General features: G+C 52.6%; 6 protein-coding genes across 6 annotated transcripts; 4 read left to right on the top strand and 2 right to left on the bottom strand.

The window, feature by feature from the left end:
- Nucleotides 1-876: 876 nt before the first annotated feature.
- Nucleotides 877-1880, top strand: CH63R_02368 (Smr domain-containing protein; the record flags this gene model as incomplete). The annotated part of the gene is made up of 3 exons (XM_018297343.1): nucleotides 877-910; nucleotides 1075-1184; nucleotides 1275-1880. 3 exons carry the CDS (start codon nucleotides 877-879, stop codon nucleotides 1878-1880), a joined length of 750 nt encoding a protein of 249 aa, XP_018162159.1.
- An 804-nt stretch (nucleotides 1881-2684) lies between these two features.
- Nucleotides 2685-3150, top strand: CH63R_02367 (Tim10/DDP family zinc finger; the record flags this gene model as incomplete). The annotated part of the gene is made up of 3 exons (XM_018297342.1): nucleotides 2685-2692; nucleotides 2782-2851; nucleotides 2965-3150. 3 exons carry the CDS (start codon nucleotides 2685-2687, stop codon nucleotides 3148-3150), a joined length of 264 nt encoding a protein of 87 aa, XP_018162158.1.
- Nucleotides 3151-3890: 740 nt separating this feature from the next.
- CH63R_02366 (Nucleoporin) lies at nucleotides 3891-8428 on the bottom strand (the record flags this gene model as incomplete). Its single annotated transcript, XM_018297341.1, has 2 exons — nucleotides 3891-5249; nucleotides 5300-8428. 2 exons carry the CDS (start codon nucleotides 8426-8428, stop codon nucleotides 3891-3893), a joined length of 4488 nt encoding a protein of 1495 aa, XP_018162157.1.
- A 31-nt stretch (nucleotides 8429-8459) lies between these two features.
- CH63R_02365 (Nucleoporin) lies at nucleotides 8460-9442 on the bottom strand (the record flags this gene model as incomplete). Its single annotated transcript, XM_018297340.1, has 2 exons — nucleotides 8460-9237; nucleotides 9345-9442. The coding sequence occupies 2 exons, from the start codon at nucleotides 9440-9442 to the stop codon at nucleotides 8460-8462; spliced, it is 876 nt and encodes a 291-aa protein (XP_018162156.1).
- A 668-nt stretch (nucleotides 9443-10110) lies between these two features.
- Nucleotides 10111-12408, top strand: CH63R_02364 (Multifunctional tryptophan biosynthesis protein; the record flags this gene model as incomplete). The annotated part of the gene is made up of 1 exon (XM_018297339.1): nucleotides 10111-12408. The coding sequence occupies one exon, from the start codon at nucleotides 10111-10113 to the stop codon at nucleotides 12406-12408; it is 2298 nt and encodes a 765-aa protein (XP_018162155.1).
- A 605-nt stretch (nucleotides 12409-13013) lies between these two features.
- On the top strand, nucleotides 13014-14458 carry CH63R_02363 (Brct domain-containing protein; the record flags this gene model as incomplete). The annotated part of the gene is made up of 5 exons (XM_018297338.1): nucleotides 13014-13206; nucleotides 13321-13527; nucleotides 13590-13696; nucleotides 13776-14015; nucleotides 14105-14458. 5 exons carry the CDS (start codon nucleotides 13014-13016, stop codon nucleotides 14456-14458), a joined length of 1101 nt encoding a protein of 366 aa, XP_018162154.1.
- Nucleotides 14459-15650: the final 1192 nt, after the last annotated feature.

Genomic DNA, 15650 nt, shown 5'->3' with positions numbered 1-15650 from the left:
TTATCGGATTGGGAGAGCCGCCAGAATTCCTGTCAGGGAGACATTCTAGAAGACCCGCAGAAGAGTCCCTCCCCTGGGCCTATCTCTTGTACAACGGCCGTCTAGCTGATCACACAAACAAGACAAGTCATCTTCCGTTGTAGAAATCCATGACATCCGGAGTACCTCCCTTCACCATTGTGGATATCGATGCTCGCTTGTTCGAGCCTTGTTTCGGACGGTACCAGATCCTTATGGGCCCATAGAGCCATGAAACAGGGCCTCTCCTCGTGTTTGTGAGCAGACCTCCTTGTGCAAGCACTAGGTCTAGAGTGCCGCATGACGGCTTGAACACATGAAGACACCCAATGCTTTGAAGCTTTTTCCATCAGTGCACCGAAAATACGCGCTGTGTTTCGTGACGCTTTTCGTCCGCCAAATGCGCCCTGAAGAAGTTCGAACTACAGCGCCCGCATGACTTCCCCTGTGATCGTACATATGGGCAGCGGCACGATGCGGTATTGTCCGCCCTCAGCTCCACGGCGACCAGACTCTGGTCAGTTGGGAAAGGCTGGGGCTTCGAGGCAGAACTCACTTGCACCGGACCCCGCCGCGCCGCATGCAGCCCGGCAGTCAATGAGGCGGGAGGCGGAAGACGGCAGCCGAGCCGGTCGGCACTGGCGTCATCGTCGGAGCTGCGATCCACAATTACATGCCCGAGGCCGATAAACAAGCTTGTTTAGCGCCGTTTTGCCAACCTCGTCGCCGCATCCAGACGCGACGTGTTGAGCTTGTCTTGCTGCTGGCTGCATCATCAACTCGTCATTCCTTAGCCAGTCGCAGCCAGAACTGCGTCAAATAGACCGCGCAAAAATAATAGTTAAACGCCCGCCTAAAATGTCTATCCCCATGAGCCGGCTGGGCGGTCGCGGTAAGCTTGTTTTCTCCTGTTTCGCGCTTCTCCTTAGGTGGCCCCTGAAGTCATCCATGGCTTGTACCCGCGTCCACCACGGGAGGGTAGGGGGATGCACTTGAGAAAATGGCTTCGTAAGATAATCAATTGTGCGCGCTAACACGCTGGACATCGCATTGCAGCCTTCAACCACGCCAACGACGACGACGACTCTGAAATCGAACGCGAGTATGATCGCCTGCGCGATGCCGCCCGCGAGGAGGCCAACAAGCGCAACCAGTGCTTCGAGCGCGTTAGTTTTCCTTGCCGCACCCTTCGTACCACTCGTTTCTGGATTCACATGCACCCCTTGTCCTAACGCGCACATCTCCACTCCCTGTAGTCCCAGCAAGCCTACCAATCCGGCGACGGCGCAGCCGCCAAGGAGCTCTCCAATGAGGGCAAACGCCACGCGCAGCGCATGGAGGACTTCAACCGGCAGGCCTCCGAGTTCATCTTCCGGGAAAACAACGCTGCGGGGCGGGTGACGGGCAGCTGCGTTGACCTGCACGGGCAGTTCGTCGAAGAGGCGGAGCGCATCTTGGAGGAGCGGATCCGGGCGGACCGCGCGCGCGGCCAAGACCACCTGCACGCTATCGTCGGCAAGGGAAACCACTCGACGGGTCACGTACAGAAGTTGAAGCCGCGCATTGAGGAGATCTGCCGAGAGATGGGGCTGAATTATTCGACGGAGGAGAACGCCGGGAGGATCTATATCAATCTCCAAGGCGGGGACGCGACGATGCCGCCGCCGCCGCAGGTCGGAGGTGGACACCATGGCGGCCAGCATCATGGTGGACAGCAGCAGCCGCATCACGGTGGCCAGCAGCAGCCGCACCATGGCGGCCAGCAACAACACGGCGGGCAACAGCAGGGCCAGGACGAGACCACCGATTTGGTCGTCAAAATCCTCAAGAAGCTTGAGAAGGCTTGCTGCGTTGTCATGTAGACGGCCGGTTCTGGGATCGATGGCCTCGTCCTCCTGGCCTCGAGCCCGGCTTAGCCTCTGGTGGTTTGACCAAGTCGGTCGATTTGGGTATTCCCCTGCTTTCTTCTTCTTTCTGGACGGATACCCTGCGGATTGGGATTTTTGCTGTTGTAGAGAGGTAATGTGGTAGTATTTTGTCTAGATGGGTAAGGCCCCAGCGAGATGTCATCGGACTATAAAGCAACTGAATTGTTGGTGTCACTTGTCAGGCTGTACCGGTAATACTCCTTGCTGGAGCGAGAAGACTGCATTTCTTCGTGATCGATATGTGTTTCAATTTTGAGAGGTATACACAATTGAAACACTGATAAACACACTCGAAGCGACATGAAAGTCAAAACTTGGGCAAGTCCACTCAAGTCAATATCGAAACAAGCCCTCCATGGCTCAGCGAGACACATGGTGTCTTCAGCCAAATCCTCGGGACAACACTGTCCATGATGGTCAAATTCGAGGATGGTTCTTCTGATGAGGGCAGCATGGTTAAGTGCATCTAGCCGTGCTCAAGCTCCAAATGAAGCCCCGGTAATTCCTTATCACTATCGCAGCTCCAGCAGCCTCACAGTTCTCGGTGCTGATTGGCTAACGTCGACCAGGGAAAGCTTCTATCGACGCAACTGCTAGCAAAGTTGGTCCCCCGAATGTCGACTCCAAAGAAATTTCATCGTCATCGTCAATCAACCACCACTTCATATTTCCGAACTCCGCGACCGCACTCAACACATACCTCAAGCCAGCCGAGACCCGTCGACTCTTACCATCGAAATGGACGCGTAAGCTGATGTCCCTTTCTTCTTCGCGACAGGTCTCGAACAAGATGATGAGAAAGCGCCTAAACTAACGCCCATCTTCTTCCAAATAGCCTTACCAAGACCGAGGAAGCCCAGCTCCAGCAGAGACTGCAGAAGCGTCAAGTTAAGGAGTTTATGAACGTACGTCTCGCCTCATCCTGTCACCATGGCATCTCTCCAAGACTGCCACACCTTGCAACGCCGATGTTCATAATCGAAACGATGTCGCTGACATTCCTACTTCTCGTCAACAGCTCTTTGGCAACCTCGTCGACCACTGTTTCACCTCGTGCGTTGACGACTTCACCTCAAAGTCCCTCTCCTCCCGCGAGACGGGCTGCATCACTCGCTGCATCCAGAAGCAGATGTTCTCCCAGCAGCGCCTCAGCGAGCGCTTCCAGGAGCACAACGCACAGATGACGGCTCAGATGCAGCAGTAATACTTTTCATCATCGGATGGAGAAATTCAGCAGCAATGAGAAAGAGAACAAAAACGACGAGACATGTTGTAACAAAAGGGTGGGCACACGGGCGCAGGTTCCAAAGCGGAGAGGAACGCTCCGGAGGGTGCGCGCGCAGAAATGTAATACTATTCCCAGCATGACAGAACATGCCGGGGGGGCTGGGATGCAAGATCTCAACCCAAGATTCTCATCAACCAGGCGACGAGGGCCGGACGATGTGGCTTGTTCCGATATCGCAACTACGATGGAGGCCTTTTCTGTACACTACCATTTTTTTTCGAGGGGACGGCGGATAGACGTGACATGGCATTCATGGGTGTCCAAAACAACAAGAGGACATCACCACCAGATGAATGGGAAAACCAAAATGAAACACTATTTACTCAGTTAGTCGGTTTACCTCCGCTCATGACGCCGAACACAGCCCAGCGGCCGGGGGGGAGGGGAGGGGCTTGCATTCCTTATGTGTACGCGTGTGTGATATAGGGAGTTCCCAGCAAGCATGCTGAGGGTATCTGCTGAGTTGATTTCTACATGAAATGCGGGGATCCAGTGACTGCTGGATAAAGAAAAAAAACGAAAATGCACGCAGGTTCGTCCTAACCCATGAACGCCTAAACCTGTTGTTTCTGTCATTGTTACCCTCCTGATCCGTTTTCCCTTGGTCGGACGAACGACCCCCTTCGGCTCATCATTGCTATCTGAATCTCTTGTTCTCAAGACTCCTCCAGGTCTTCGCTCAATACATCCCTCACGGCCTCCAATTGGGAGAGCACCTTGTTCTCGAGAGCGTTCCCCAGATGCCCACCCTCGTCAGGCGTGCCGATCTTGGTGCTCTTCCACTCAACCTCACGCTGTCCAAGCGGCAGTAATCTGTCGCGCAACAGCTTCCGGCTCGACAGCCAAAAGTCGATGTTTTCCAACAGCGAGGAAGCATCCCATTGTATCTCCGGGATGTCTCTGGTGTTGGCCGTCCGCAGAGCAGCAATGACTCTTGTCAAGAGCGCAAGCGAGTGAACCTCTGATACAGACAGAAGCGTCACGTAGTGTGGCGCTTCTCTTGATGCGGTTCGACTAGCGCCAGGGGCCTCGAATCGGTCGACGCTCGACTTTAGAAGCAGGGGAAATTGGTTCAGAACGTAGCCAAGTTCCGGCGCCACGGTACCTCCAAGGGCGGTCAAAAGGTTTAGCAACAGGGGCAAAACACCCTTTACCCACATGCTATAGCATCTCTGGGGTCCGATAGCCTCGGAGAAAGGAGAGATGTTTCCGCGGCGCATGAAATTGGTGATGCCCGCTGAGGTCAGATGGCTGAGCAGGCCGTCACAGGCCATTTGTTCCGCCACCGCCGGAAGGGTGGAGAGCTCTAGTAGAAACAACAAGCTCAGCTCACCGTATATAGGATCGCCATTGATGGCCAGCTTGTCTGCCCACGAGAACAGCGATGTCGCCGCATGCATGGCGTCGTAGGATGCCATGATGTTGAGGATCTGTGTTTGGCATTGATCAATCGTCGGCATGTTGAGACAGGCTTGTAGGATAGCAGTGAGAAGAGCCAAGTCTTCGGGTGCAACGGCAGCTTCAGGGTCGTGCACGAGCGCAACGAGCGTTCTGAAGCCCTTGGCAACAACCCGATCGAGGAGGTTCAGAACAGTTTGTGTCAAAGTGACGGAGAATCCCTCCCCACCGCTCTTCGAGGCACCGAGGCCCTTCTTGTCGGCTACACTGTATGCGCGCAACGTGACGTAGATGGTCTTAAGAATCGTGCGGTAGTACGAGATTGAGCCAGGGTTGAAAGGCTCCTCGACGGCACTGATGATGGTAAACAACGTTCCCAGAAGCTGGTTGACGTCTTGAGACGAGATGGGCCTGCCGACGAGACGCTGAATAAGCAGCAAGCTCAAGTCAGCTCGCTCTTCAACGATGCGCATAAAAATGTTTTCTGGGCCCTGGTTGGATCGGTTCGCCTCGAGGCACTGCTGAGCAACTTGAAGCATCTGCTTGGCGATGTTGTCGTTATCCGGCAGTGAGCTGCTGAGTTCAAGCAACAGGAATTCCCAGGCGTGGAACAGGGACTAAGATGTGTTAGTAGACGTCTTGCGAGTGCCCGATAAGAGAAACTCACGATTTGCGCATCGACCAGGGAGAGGTTGGCGTTCGCAATTCCCATTTCGTTGCGGAAACCATTATCGCGGCGACCGTGCCAGCCAGGATCAAAGCTCAACATCTCAGTCGCACTCTCCAGGTCATAGAAATAGCTTCTGCCAAGCTCGCCGGGTCTCAACATTGTCCGCTTGAAGGCCTCGAGCGAAACTCCAGGGTATTTGCTCGTGAAGTTCTTGGCAAAGTTGCTGTGCAGAGAGTTGTTGTAGCTAGAGACCTCGACACCGTCTCGGAGGTAATAATCCAGGTCAGCCACCAAGCTTTTGGCAAAGACATCGGCGCCGCCCATCTGGCGAAGGTGGTAGAGTTGCATAGCGAATATTTCAGCAATGTAAGCGGCCATCTTGGCATCGATAGCGGCCTTGACAGCATCTGCCTTGCTGGTCACTGTGAAGCTGCTTAGATCTTTGACGTATAGACGTAGCGAGTCTAAAAATGATGAATCCTTCTGCATGGTGAAAATAGTCCAGGGCCAGTGATTTTGGGAGGATGCGACAAAGTCCAGGATCCGAAGTGCCTCGGTAATATCCAGCTCCTTGATATCCTTGAGCTTTGCGAAAGCCGTCGCGAGCACGGAATTGGGTGTAGACGACGTATCCTTCTTGGCGCCTTTGAGAGCATCTCTGGGTGTTTTACCCGTCAGGAGACAGTTGGACAGCCATTGCTGACGATTTTGTACAATTGTGGAGAAGAACTTCCATGTCGTTTGTACGTCCTCGGCGACAAGGAAGGGTTTGTCGAGTTGTGACAGAACTTGGATAAACGACCGAGACAGAAGAGGGCCAAGATAACCCAGGAGCGAGGGAGGGTCATCATGTGCTCTGGCGGCGCTGAGGACCAAAGCTTCCAGAAGCAGAAGCGCTGGTCGCCGGAACTGCTCGCAAATGGCGCAGAGTCTTGCCAGAATTGACGATGTCTTGAAGAGATGGTCCTCGAATATCTCTGATGATCGCTCGAGGTGGTTTGCAACCCGCAACAAGGTGGTTGTGAATCGCAAGGCCGAGATTAGCTGTTCTTGTGCAGAAGCCAGTCTCTCTTGGTAGAATGTTGAGTCAGGAACCTGAAGGCCGTTCACCAAAGTGGTGAGGAGAGGCTGGAACCTCAGAGAACCAGTCGAGGGCGAGAGAAATGCGTCGATGATATAGGACGCCGCAGGCTCCAGGCATGCAGTGAGAGTCTCTGAGCTTTCTTGGTCCCCCATCCCGTACGTATACAAGACGATGTGGTCCATGACAGGAACGACATGTCGAATGAGCAGGGTCTTGTACAGCTCCGACCCGAATCGCCAAGTCGACGAAGTCTCGAAAACATCGACCGTAGCCTGGGCAATGGCAAGACTGACCTTTCCCAGCACTTTGTCTGCCACCCCCAGCCAAACGTTGTTCGAGACCTTTTGACGGCCGACCAGCTTGTTGCCAGATTTGCGTTGAACAGCGCTACTTTTGACACTGTCAATGAGACTAGCGAATAGACGCACAGCCGAGAGCAGGAGATCATATCGGTCCCCAACAAGATCGAGGTTGCCAGTAATCTTCGCAAGCTTGCCTGCTTGAGCTTCCGAGTTGAGCAGTTCACAACGTGCCAGATATGACCAGACTCTGGTTGGGCACAACGGCAGGATTGCGTGCAAGAACTGAACGCATGAGTTGATGACCGCAATGCCTTGACCTTCCGTCGCCTTCTCATCTTGCATGTAGGCATCCATAGTCTCGCAAACAACTGCAACAAGGTCCTTGTTTCCAGAGACGTGTTTGCCAATCTCCTCCAGCAAGTCCAGTCCGGACTTAAGAGACGTTTCGCCGCTCAGGCCTTGCCTCTCAGACTTGAGCACCTCAGCTCGGAGAAGCGTTGCAAAGAGGGCGATCGTCTCTGCTGTCTCCTCTGGCTGGAAGGCATCCAACTCGCTACGATAAGTCTCAGGCGCAAGTTGAACCTCCAGCCTCTTGCCAAGCAGTGCAAGTGCAGAATGCTCGTATTCCATAAGAACAACACGGCCCGTATCTGTAACGAATCGTCCAACTGTCTCAGCCGGTATCCTGAAAGCATCATCAAGACGGGTTCGTCTGTTCCATGCAGTGGCTGGTGTGAACAGTGGGATGTCCTCAAGAAGGTAGAATGTGTTGGTGTTGTCCTCTTCCTGTGCCAGCTCGTATTGCTGGTAGTCGTCGGGGAGAATGAAGGTGAGAGAAGGGGTTTTGCGCAGAAGGTTGACCACTGTATCCATCCGGTCATCCGCGACAACGCAGTTGGCCAGAGTACGGCAGATGTTGAGGAATGGCAAGAGTTCGAAAGGATATCGGTTCAGGGCCTGATGGAAGTAGTACTCCATTGCAGTAGAGTCCTGGAGTACCTCGGCCAAAATGTCATTTGAGGGGTGTAGCGCGGGCCTCGAAAGGTCCCAGTATTGCTGACCGGCTCCAAGGACTGACAGGAGGGAGGTGACTGAATCTGATTGATACCCGACAAGCGGATATGTGGCCTTGAGGAAATCAACATACGCAAGCCGAACTCTGGAGCCCAAAAGCGGCGAGAAGGCTCCGTCGCTATAACCACCTATGGCGAGTGCCATCTCGGAGAGTACTTCATAGGCTCGTCCGTTGGATGTCACGGCCACCGCGAGCTGCTCCACAACCTGCAGGTCTTTGTCCAGTCCTACGTTGTTGAGGAAGATGTCGAATGACTTGCCATCAAGAGACACGATACTTCCTGCAGAAAGACGACGATTGGTGGTGGGGCGAATCAGTACACCGGCCTCGAATGTCTCTTGGGATCGCTGGTTCTGCAGGGCGTCTCGCTTCTCAATTCGGTCATGATGTGAATAGAACATGCGATGGACGACAACGGTCCAGGCAAAAATGATAGGGCTTTGACTCTCGCAGTCTGAATTCGCTGCCGCCAAGATTGCGTTGTGCACCTGTTCGAGTACCGCGGGCGCAGTGATGTAAGGGTCCTCATCTCCGCGGTATTCTGGTGCCTCTTCCGCGAGACATTCTATGGATCTCGAGGGGTTCAGAAGCTTGATAGAAATCGCACAGATGAGGGATCTCAGGGGCATGATGAGAGATGAGATCGCATCAGTCGGCTGATCCATATTAGTTGATGCATTTGAGGGGGGCTGCCTTTCAACTCACCGCAGTTATTCCATTCAGAAACCCATAATTATCCATGAGACCAAACCACTGGCCGACCACAGCAGAAGGCACGAACGAATCGCCATTGCCGTAAATGGACTGGAAGACGACCGTCAGGGCATGGACCACTTCAGTCAGGGCCGTTCTCATCCATTCCAACTCAAGTTCCTCCCCAAGCAAGCCCTTGTCCTCGACAACTGCTTCAAGACCCTCGGCAAGCCGGCCGATAGCATCAGTGACGTACTGCAGGTATGTCGTCAGGAGATCGTCGAGGTATTTCGGGCGATCGTTGGCTGGGATCAAATGTGTTTGCGTTGACGGCTCGCCTGCTGTTGTTAGAACTGACGCCGAAGGCTGCGTGTATAGGACATTCTCTTGCACCAACGCAGCAGTCATCAAGAAATGTCGTCTTTCTGCAAGGTACGTCTGGAAGATGCGTTGTCGCCTTGACTCTTCTTTCTCGAAGTCAGCCCAAATCGTCTCTGCATCCTGCGCGGCACCGGCAATTGGGACTAGGGCGGATGATTGCATGCTCGCGACGCCCGAAGCTTCTTGCAGGTTGACTATGTCCTGGGAGGAAAGAGTGCTTGTCAGGTGGCTTGCTGGCCGCGACTGGAACTCGACCACTGTTGCTCGAAGCGCGGTAATGAGGTTGACCTTGGCATTCCTGCTTAGCCACTGCGCATCCTCCTTGATAACTTTGATGTCGAATTTCTGGTTCGGTTGGGGCGTAACGTGAATGGCGGCTGTCCTCGTTTCGAACTTCGATCTGGTGGAATCGCTCGGCGGCGCAAAAGCGGTTGCTGGGTCTCTTAAGAGGGATCGCACGCAATCATCTTGAAGAAACTGTACAACAGCATCGCTTTTCCGTCTCACGTCGTCTTGGTCTGCAAGCGCAGCTGCGATAAGCTTCCAGGAGCTGGTTCGGACGTCAGTCGTTTCGGCATCATTTGGTCAACAGAGGCTACCCACATGATGATAGTGTCTCCATTCAGACATTCCTCCAAAGGAGGAAAATAATGACGGTCTGCCACTTGCGCCATTGCCGCAGAGGTCGAAGGGGCAGAGCGGTTAAGGCTCAGGCTGCATCAGGGGAGGCTGCGATGAGCTACGATGCCTGGGAAGCGAAGAAAGCAAGTCGACGCGCTTGTACAACTTTGGACCCGCGAATGCTTTTGCAGCCTTTCTGATGGTGGTTGGAGCTCACTTTTTTTGGGAGCTCCAGTTCCCTGAGTTCCTGGGTTTTTCCGGTAGGTGAAGCTAGTCTACTTTAGGTCTTAGCGCCCGTTCTGGGCACAGATGCCACAATAGGCAGTCCCGGTCCCCGGGATTGCGATAGCGGCGGGGCCTCTGTCGGGGACCCTGCAACCTACCTCTGCAGATGCAACACACTGTGAAGTTCCGCCGCGGTTTGCACCCAAATGACAGTGGGAGTTCTTCTCCGAATCACTGTCCCTTTTCACTACTTGATTCAATCGCCGCCTTTTCAACTTTCATTCAACCTACTCCGTTGACTCACCTCATTCTGTCATCAAATCAACCACCACCGAACCGATTCGTTCTGTCACCAGAGTCAGCGAACAATAGGACGATACAACTCAATTGGCCAAGTTCCCGGTGGTTGCAGCACCAAGAATCCAATATGCCGTCCTTGGACATTATCGATCACTCACCCCACCATCCGGACCCCTCGCCACCTATTCCGACGGCCTCTAACTTGATTTTGATTGACAACTACGACTCTTTCACCTGGAACGTTTATCAGTATCTTATCCTCGAAGGCGCAAACGTGACTGTCTTCAGAAATGATAAGATCACTCTGGCAGAGCTGATCGACAAGAAGCCGACACAGCTGATCATCAGCCCTGGGCCTGGACATCCCACTACCGACTCTGGGGTTAGTCGAGATGCCATCAAGCACTTTTCCGGCAAAATTCCCATATTCGGCGTATGCATGGGACAGCAGTGTATTTTTGACGTCTATGGAGGCGAGGTTGGGTCCGCGGGAGAATGGCTTCACGGCAAGACGTCTCCTTTGACGCATGATGCTAAGGGTGTTTACGCTGGTCTGCGTCAAGGTCTTCCGGTCACTCGATACCACTCACTCGCCGGTACCCGTGTTACCCTTCCGAGCTGCCTGGAAGTCACTTCTTGGGTTGCAACAGAGGACGGGTCTCCCGGCATTATTCAAGGTGTGCGGCACAAGGAGTACACCATCGAGGGCGTCCAATTCCACCCGGAGAGTATTCTCACCGCCGAGGGTCGCACAATACTCCGCAACTTCTTGCAGCTTCAAGGCGGTACTTGGGAGGAGAACGCCCAACTCCAGAAGGGCTCTGCAACCAATGACGGTACCGCCAAGACCGCGGCTTCTGCGCCGACTGCGAGCAAGAAGAACAACATCTTGCAACAAATCTACGCCCACCGTAAGGCTTCAGTTACCGCTCAGAAACTGATTCCCTCACAAAGACCTGCGGACCTGCAGGCTGCCTACGATCTCAATGCCGCCCCACCCCTGGTCCCATTCGTTGACCGTTTGCGCCAAACTCCATTCGATGTGTCTCTTATGGCAGAGATCAAACGAGCTTCGCCTTCGAAGGGTGTTTTCGACATCAATATCAACGCTCCGACCCAGGCCCGAAAATACGCCCTTGCAGGCGCCAGTGTTATCTCCGTTCTGACTGAGCCTGAGTGGTTCAAGGGGAGCATTGAGGACCTTCGGGCCGTGAGACAAGTGTTGAACGGCATGCCCAATAGACCGGCAATCCTTCGCAAGGAGTTCATTTTTGAGGAGTACCAGATCCTCGAGGCTAGACTAGCTGGTGCCGACACCGTTCTGCTAATCGTTAAGATGTTGGAGACAGAACTGCTGGAGAGGTTGTACAAGTACTCTCTCTCCTTGGGAATGGAGCCGCTGGTCGAGGTTCAGACTGCCGAAGAGATGACGACTGCTTTGAAGCTTGGTTCCAAGGCTATCGGCGTCAATAATCGCAATCTGGAGAGTTTCGAAGTCGACATGAACACAACAAGCAGGCTGAGAAGCATGGTCCCGGAGAACACCATCATCTGCGCTCTCAGCGGCATAAACAGTCACAAGGATGTCATCTTGTGCAAAAATGATGGGGTCAATGCTGTGCTCGTTGGAGAAGCCATCGTCAGAGCACCAGATACAACAAAGTTCATCAGAGAATTGTGCTCGGGAACCGATGCCGAGGCCGAATCAGTCGCGACCCATCCACTGTTCGTCAAAATTTGCGGTACACGAACCCCCGAGGCTGCCCTCGAGGCTGTGAAATCCGGTGCTGACCTTGTCGGCATTTGTCTGGTTCCGGGAGCAAAACGCTGCATATCAGATGAGACGGCGGCGGCGATCTCTGAGGCAGTGCACTCCTTCACACCGTCGAGCACACGCGCGCCATCAAACGTACCTACAAAGTCTGCCACAGACTATTACACAGCTTCTGTTGCCAGACTGTCAAGCCCCCGTCCTCTTCTCGCTGGAATCTTCCAAAATCAACCCCTGGATGAGGTTCTAGAGAAGCAGAAGCGCTTCAGCCTGGACATTGTTCAGCTCCACGGGAATGAACCCATCGAGTGGGCAAATCTTATCCCTGTCCCCGTCATCCGGGCCTTCAAGCCTGGCAATATCGGCATCGGTCTGCGCGGCTATCATACGATCCCCTTACTTGACTCCGGTGCGGGCTCTGGCAAGCTTATTGACGTCTCCAGCGTCAAAGATATACTTGCAAAAGACGCCGAACTTCAAGTCTTTCTTGCTGGTGGCCTGAACCCTGACAACGTGCTTGACGCGGTCAAGGCTGTGGGTGAGTTCAGCAACCGCATTGTGGGTGTCGACGTCAGCAGTGGGGTGGAGGATGATGGCAAGCAAAGCTTGGAGAAAATCAGATCGTTCGTCAAGAATGCGAAAAGCTTTCGATAGACCAAGGTATTAGCTATTTATTCAAGGACGTATACATTGTTGATTCATGGTGGATGTACTGCAAAAGGCGTTGAGCGAGAGGTGTGAACAGAAAAGTGTTATCCGAATTTGGGCAAACTTTCCCGTCAAGTGACACCAAGCCCGGTTGTTTTGGTGCATTTGAGCTGGTAATATCTGAGTCAAACGTGCAATTTGGATAACTGCGATGCCATCGCGATCCCCATCGTCCCGATCTTTGATCATCACTCAGGTATTGAGAACCTTAATATTGCTAATTCTCACTTTCAAGAAGATCGCAACTGGGTTGGTTCCGTAAAGATCAAGCTCTTGCAGCCTTCCCGCACCTTCTGTCCCTAACAAGACAGAAACCCAGGCCCTATTTCGGAATAGCTTCAAACTGCCGCTCCTTCCCTTTCTCTTTTCTCACGTGTAGCCAACGATTCGCCCAACGTTGCGGCTTTAATTCTTCAATCTCCTCCGACTTCTCTCTAAATTTTACCTTATCTCGGTCAGCTCGTGCCACCTCTTCACATTTGACTTATACTGAGAAGGCCAACCCCTCTCCTAGCCACTTTATTTCCAAACACACCGCAACGCGATTCAACATGGTCAGAGCAATCTTCAGAAACCTCGTCATCGCGGCTGCTGGTGAGTTTCCAAGCGACTGTCCCAGCGAGCAAGCGGCTAAGGAGTGGGCAAAGTTGCGCCAAGGCCGGTTCTCATCCGACTTGGACGATTCTGTGACCCATCTCATTTGCACGAACGAAGAGTTCAAGAACAAGCGAAAGAACCATCGAAGTAATATCGCCCTTCCCAACACAAGCATATCTCTGTGCTTAATGCTTTCTTTCGCTCGCAGTTTCTCGTCGTCTTGTTTGGAAATAGCTAACCACTCTCTCTTGTCGTTTTTAGTCAAGAATGCAGAAAAAGACAAGAGAAAGATCCACATCATCAACTGGGACTGGTATAGGTTCTCTTGCACCCACAACAAGAAGCTTCGTGAGAGAGACTTTGATTTCTCCTCCACGAGAGCCAAGGAGAAGGAAAGGTTCAGAAAGAAGCGAGAATTGGAGCAGAGGGCCCGCAACTCCATGAAGGGAGAGAAATGGATCAATCCAGGTCAGGAGTCCCTTCCGCATCTCAGAACATGCGTGCCAAGAACTTACAGTATGGTTTCACAGATCTTTACCATGTCTGCACTGACAAGAGTTTCTTCGAGTACAAGATTGAACTCTTCAGAACTTCGGAGGACGAGGACGGGGCTCATCACGAGAAGTACCAACTCTACGTAAGCCACAATGTTTCCTGGAGCTTGGAGTACGCCCCCTCACGAGCCTGGACTGATCAAAACTGTGGCCTCTTTACAGCTGTTCGAATCCCACGCCAAGCCGCACCTCTACTGGTTTGGTGTCAAGTTTCTCAAAAAAAGGGACAATGGCAGGTGGTGGCCACATGCCTCCGAGCGCACCAGCCCGACACCGGGAAACCTCCAGCAACAGTTCCAGCAGTTCCTGAAATTCTTTGAGCTCAAAACCAGTATCCGCTGGTGGGACAGAATCATCAAGGCTGGAACGCGTGAGAAAATCTTCTTCAACTACTCGCCGCCGGTAAGAAGTCTCGACTTCCTAATATTCTTTCCTCCCATTTGTGGATAATGGGCATGCTTTCGAACCTCACTCACATTGGACCATCACAGACTCGAGGCAAGCCTGTCGGAGGCAGTATGAAGGGAGACATGTACGATAAGTGTCTCAAGAGCAACAAAGGCTGGTTCCATCGCTGGGCAGATCTGTTTGGGGATGACCTGCCAGCCGATCTCCAAATTGAGGATGCGGCTAAGAAGATACTGGACGATATTATCGACGAATCGTGCGCATTTCTAGAGGCATCTTCACTTCTTGGTGATGAGGAGTCCGTCCAAGCATCACAAGAAACCTACGAAGGCAACATCCCGGGTGCTTCTGCTGATGGCAAAGTTTGGGATGAACCCCACGAAAATAGCGTCATGGACAGCGACTCTAAAGTGCACGAAAATAAAGGCACCTTGTAAACTCGGATGAAGACAACTTATTCTACGTCAGCGGTGCTTGAAGACCGGAAGGAGCTGCGGCGAGCAGCATGAAAGAATCGACACGATCAGGTGCTCGAAAGAAGGCACTCTCTGAAAGTGGCGGCGAGTGGGCGACGGTCTGGGTTATTGATGGTGGAAATTTTCATTTTGACATTTCGAAGCGGGGGTTGGTGGGTGTGGTCTTTGGGAACAGGTTGGATTCAGATGGGGACCGAGGCTCTTTGGGAAGGGTGGCTAGGCGTTGCTTTCTTCTGCTTTCGGTGTTCCGGCCATTATCTAGGGACACACACTTCCACAATTGCTTCATTTACTTCTCCAGAGAACAGGGCTTCCAATGTAGAAAATATAATAGCGTTGTTTCCAGACACATGGTGAGTCTCCTTGAAGTGAAATGATTTTGAACCGTCAGACCAACCCATAAGCTGCATTCAAAGACTGAGAAATATTATTAGTGAATTTGGATGTGACAGACTCAAGGCTTTCTCCTTCTTATTCTTCGTCTCTGATCTCCAGCAGCTTCAGACCAACTATACGCAAATGACACCGTGAGTTTCGCGTCCAAACGTTATCACCAAAACAACCGCCTGGAGGTATGGTAGGTAGCTCCTTCCGCCGCCACATATAGCTCCCAGGACGGGACTAGACCCCATGTTGCGGTTTAGTTTCGGGAGCCCATCCATATCAGGAAGAGTGTTATGGCGATTGAAACGGTGTTGGTAGACTCGAACGATAATCGGTTGCCTAAGATGGTGGTGGGTGGAGTTGAGAAAAGGGCTTGTGTGATGTTAGTGTTGGGTGGTGCAGAATGAAGTTGTCTACATGGTTGTCCCTGAGATCGCTATATTTTCTGTTCATAGCTTATTCTGGATGCTATCATGAGAACTCAGATATTGGATAGTAAAATATGAGAGTAGACTCTATCATCCGTCAACGCAGTTTGCTCCAGTGTCACAGCAAGCTTCAGACACAGGCTTGGGCAATACCTATGGTTTCCCCATTCATGAGGACTATGGAGTGCTTCACTGCCCTTTCCTTGCCAACTCTCCTTGCCATACTTCGATAATTCGGTGGTGCTCGGGAATGGCAAGTAAGATTATAAAGGCAAAGAGGGGCAACGGTGAATAAGATAGGGCCAAAGAAAGAGATGGCAAGAATGCGGACCTCTGAGATG

Source organism: Colletotrichum higginsianum, chromosome 2, assembly GCF_001672515.1.
Source record: "Colletotrichum higginsianum IMI 349063 chromosome 2, whole genome shotgun sequence".
NCBI classification, from domain to species: Eukaryota; Fungi; Ascomycota; class Sordariomycetes; order Glomerellales; family Glomerellaceae; genus Colletotrichum; species Colletotrichum higginsianum.
Note: the sequence above shows the minus strand (reverse complement) of the source record. Positions and strands in the feature narration are given on the sequence as shown.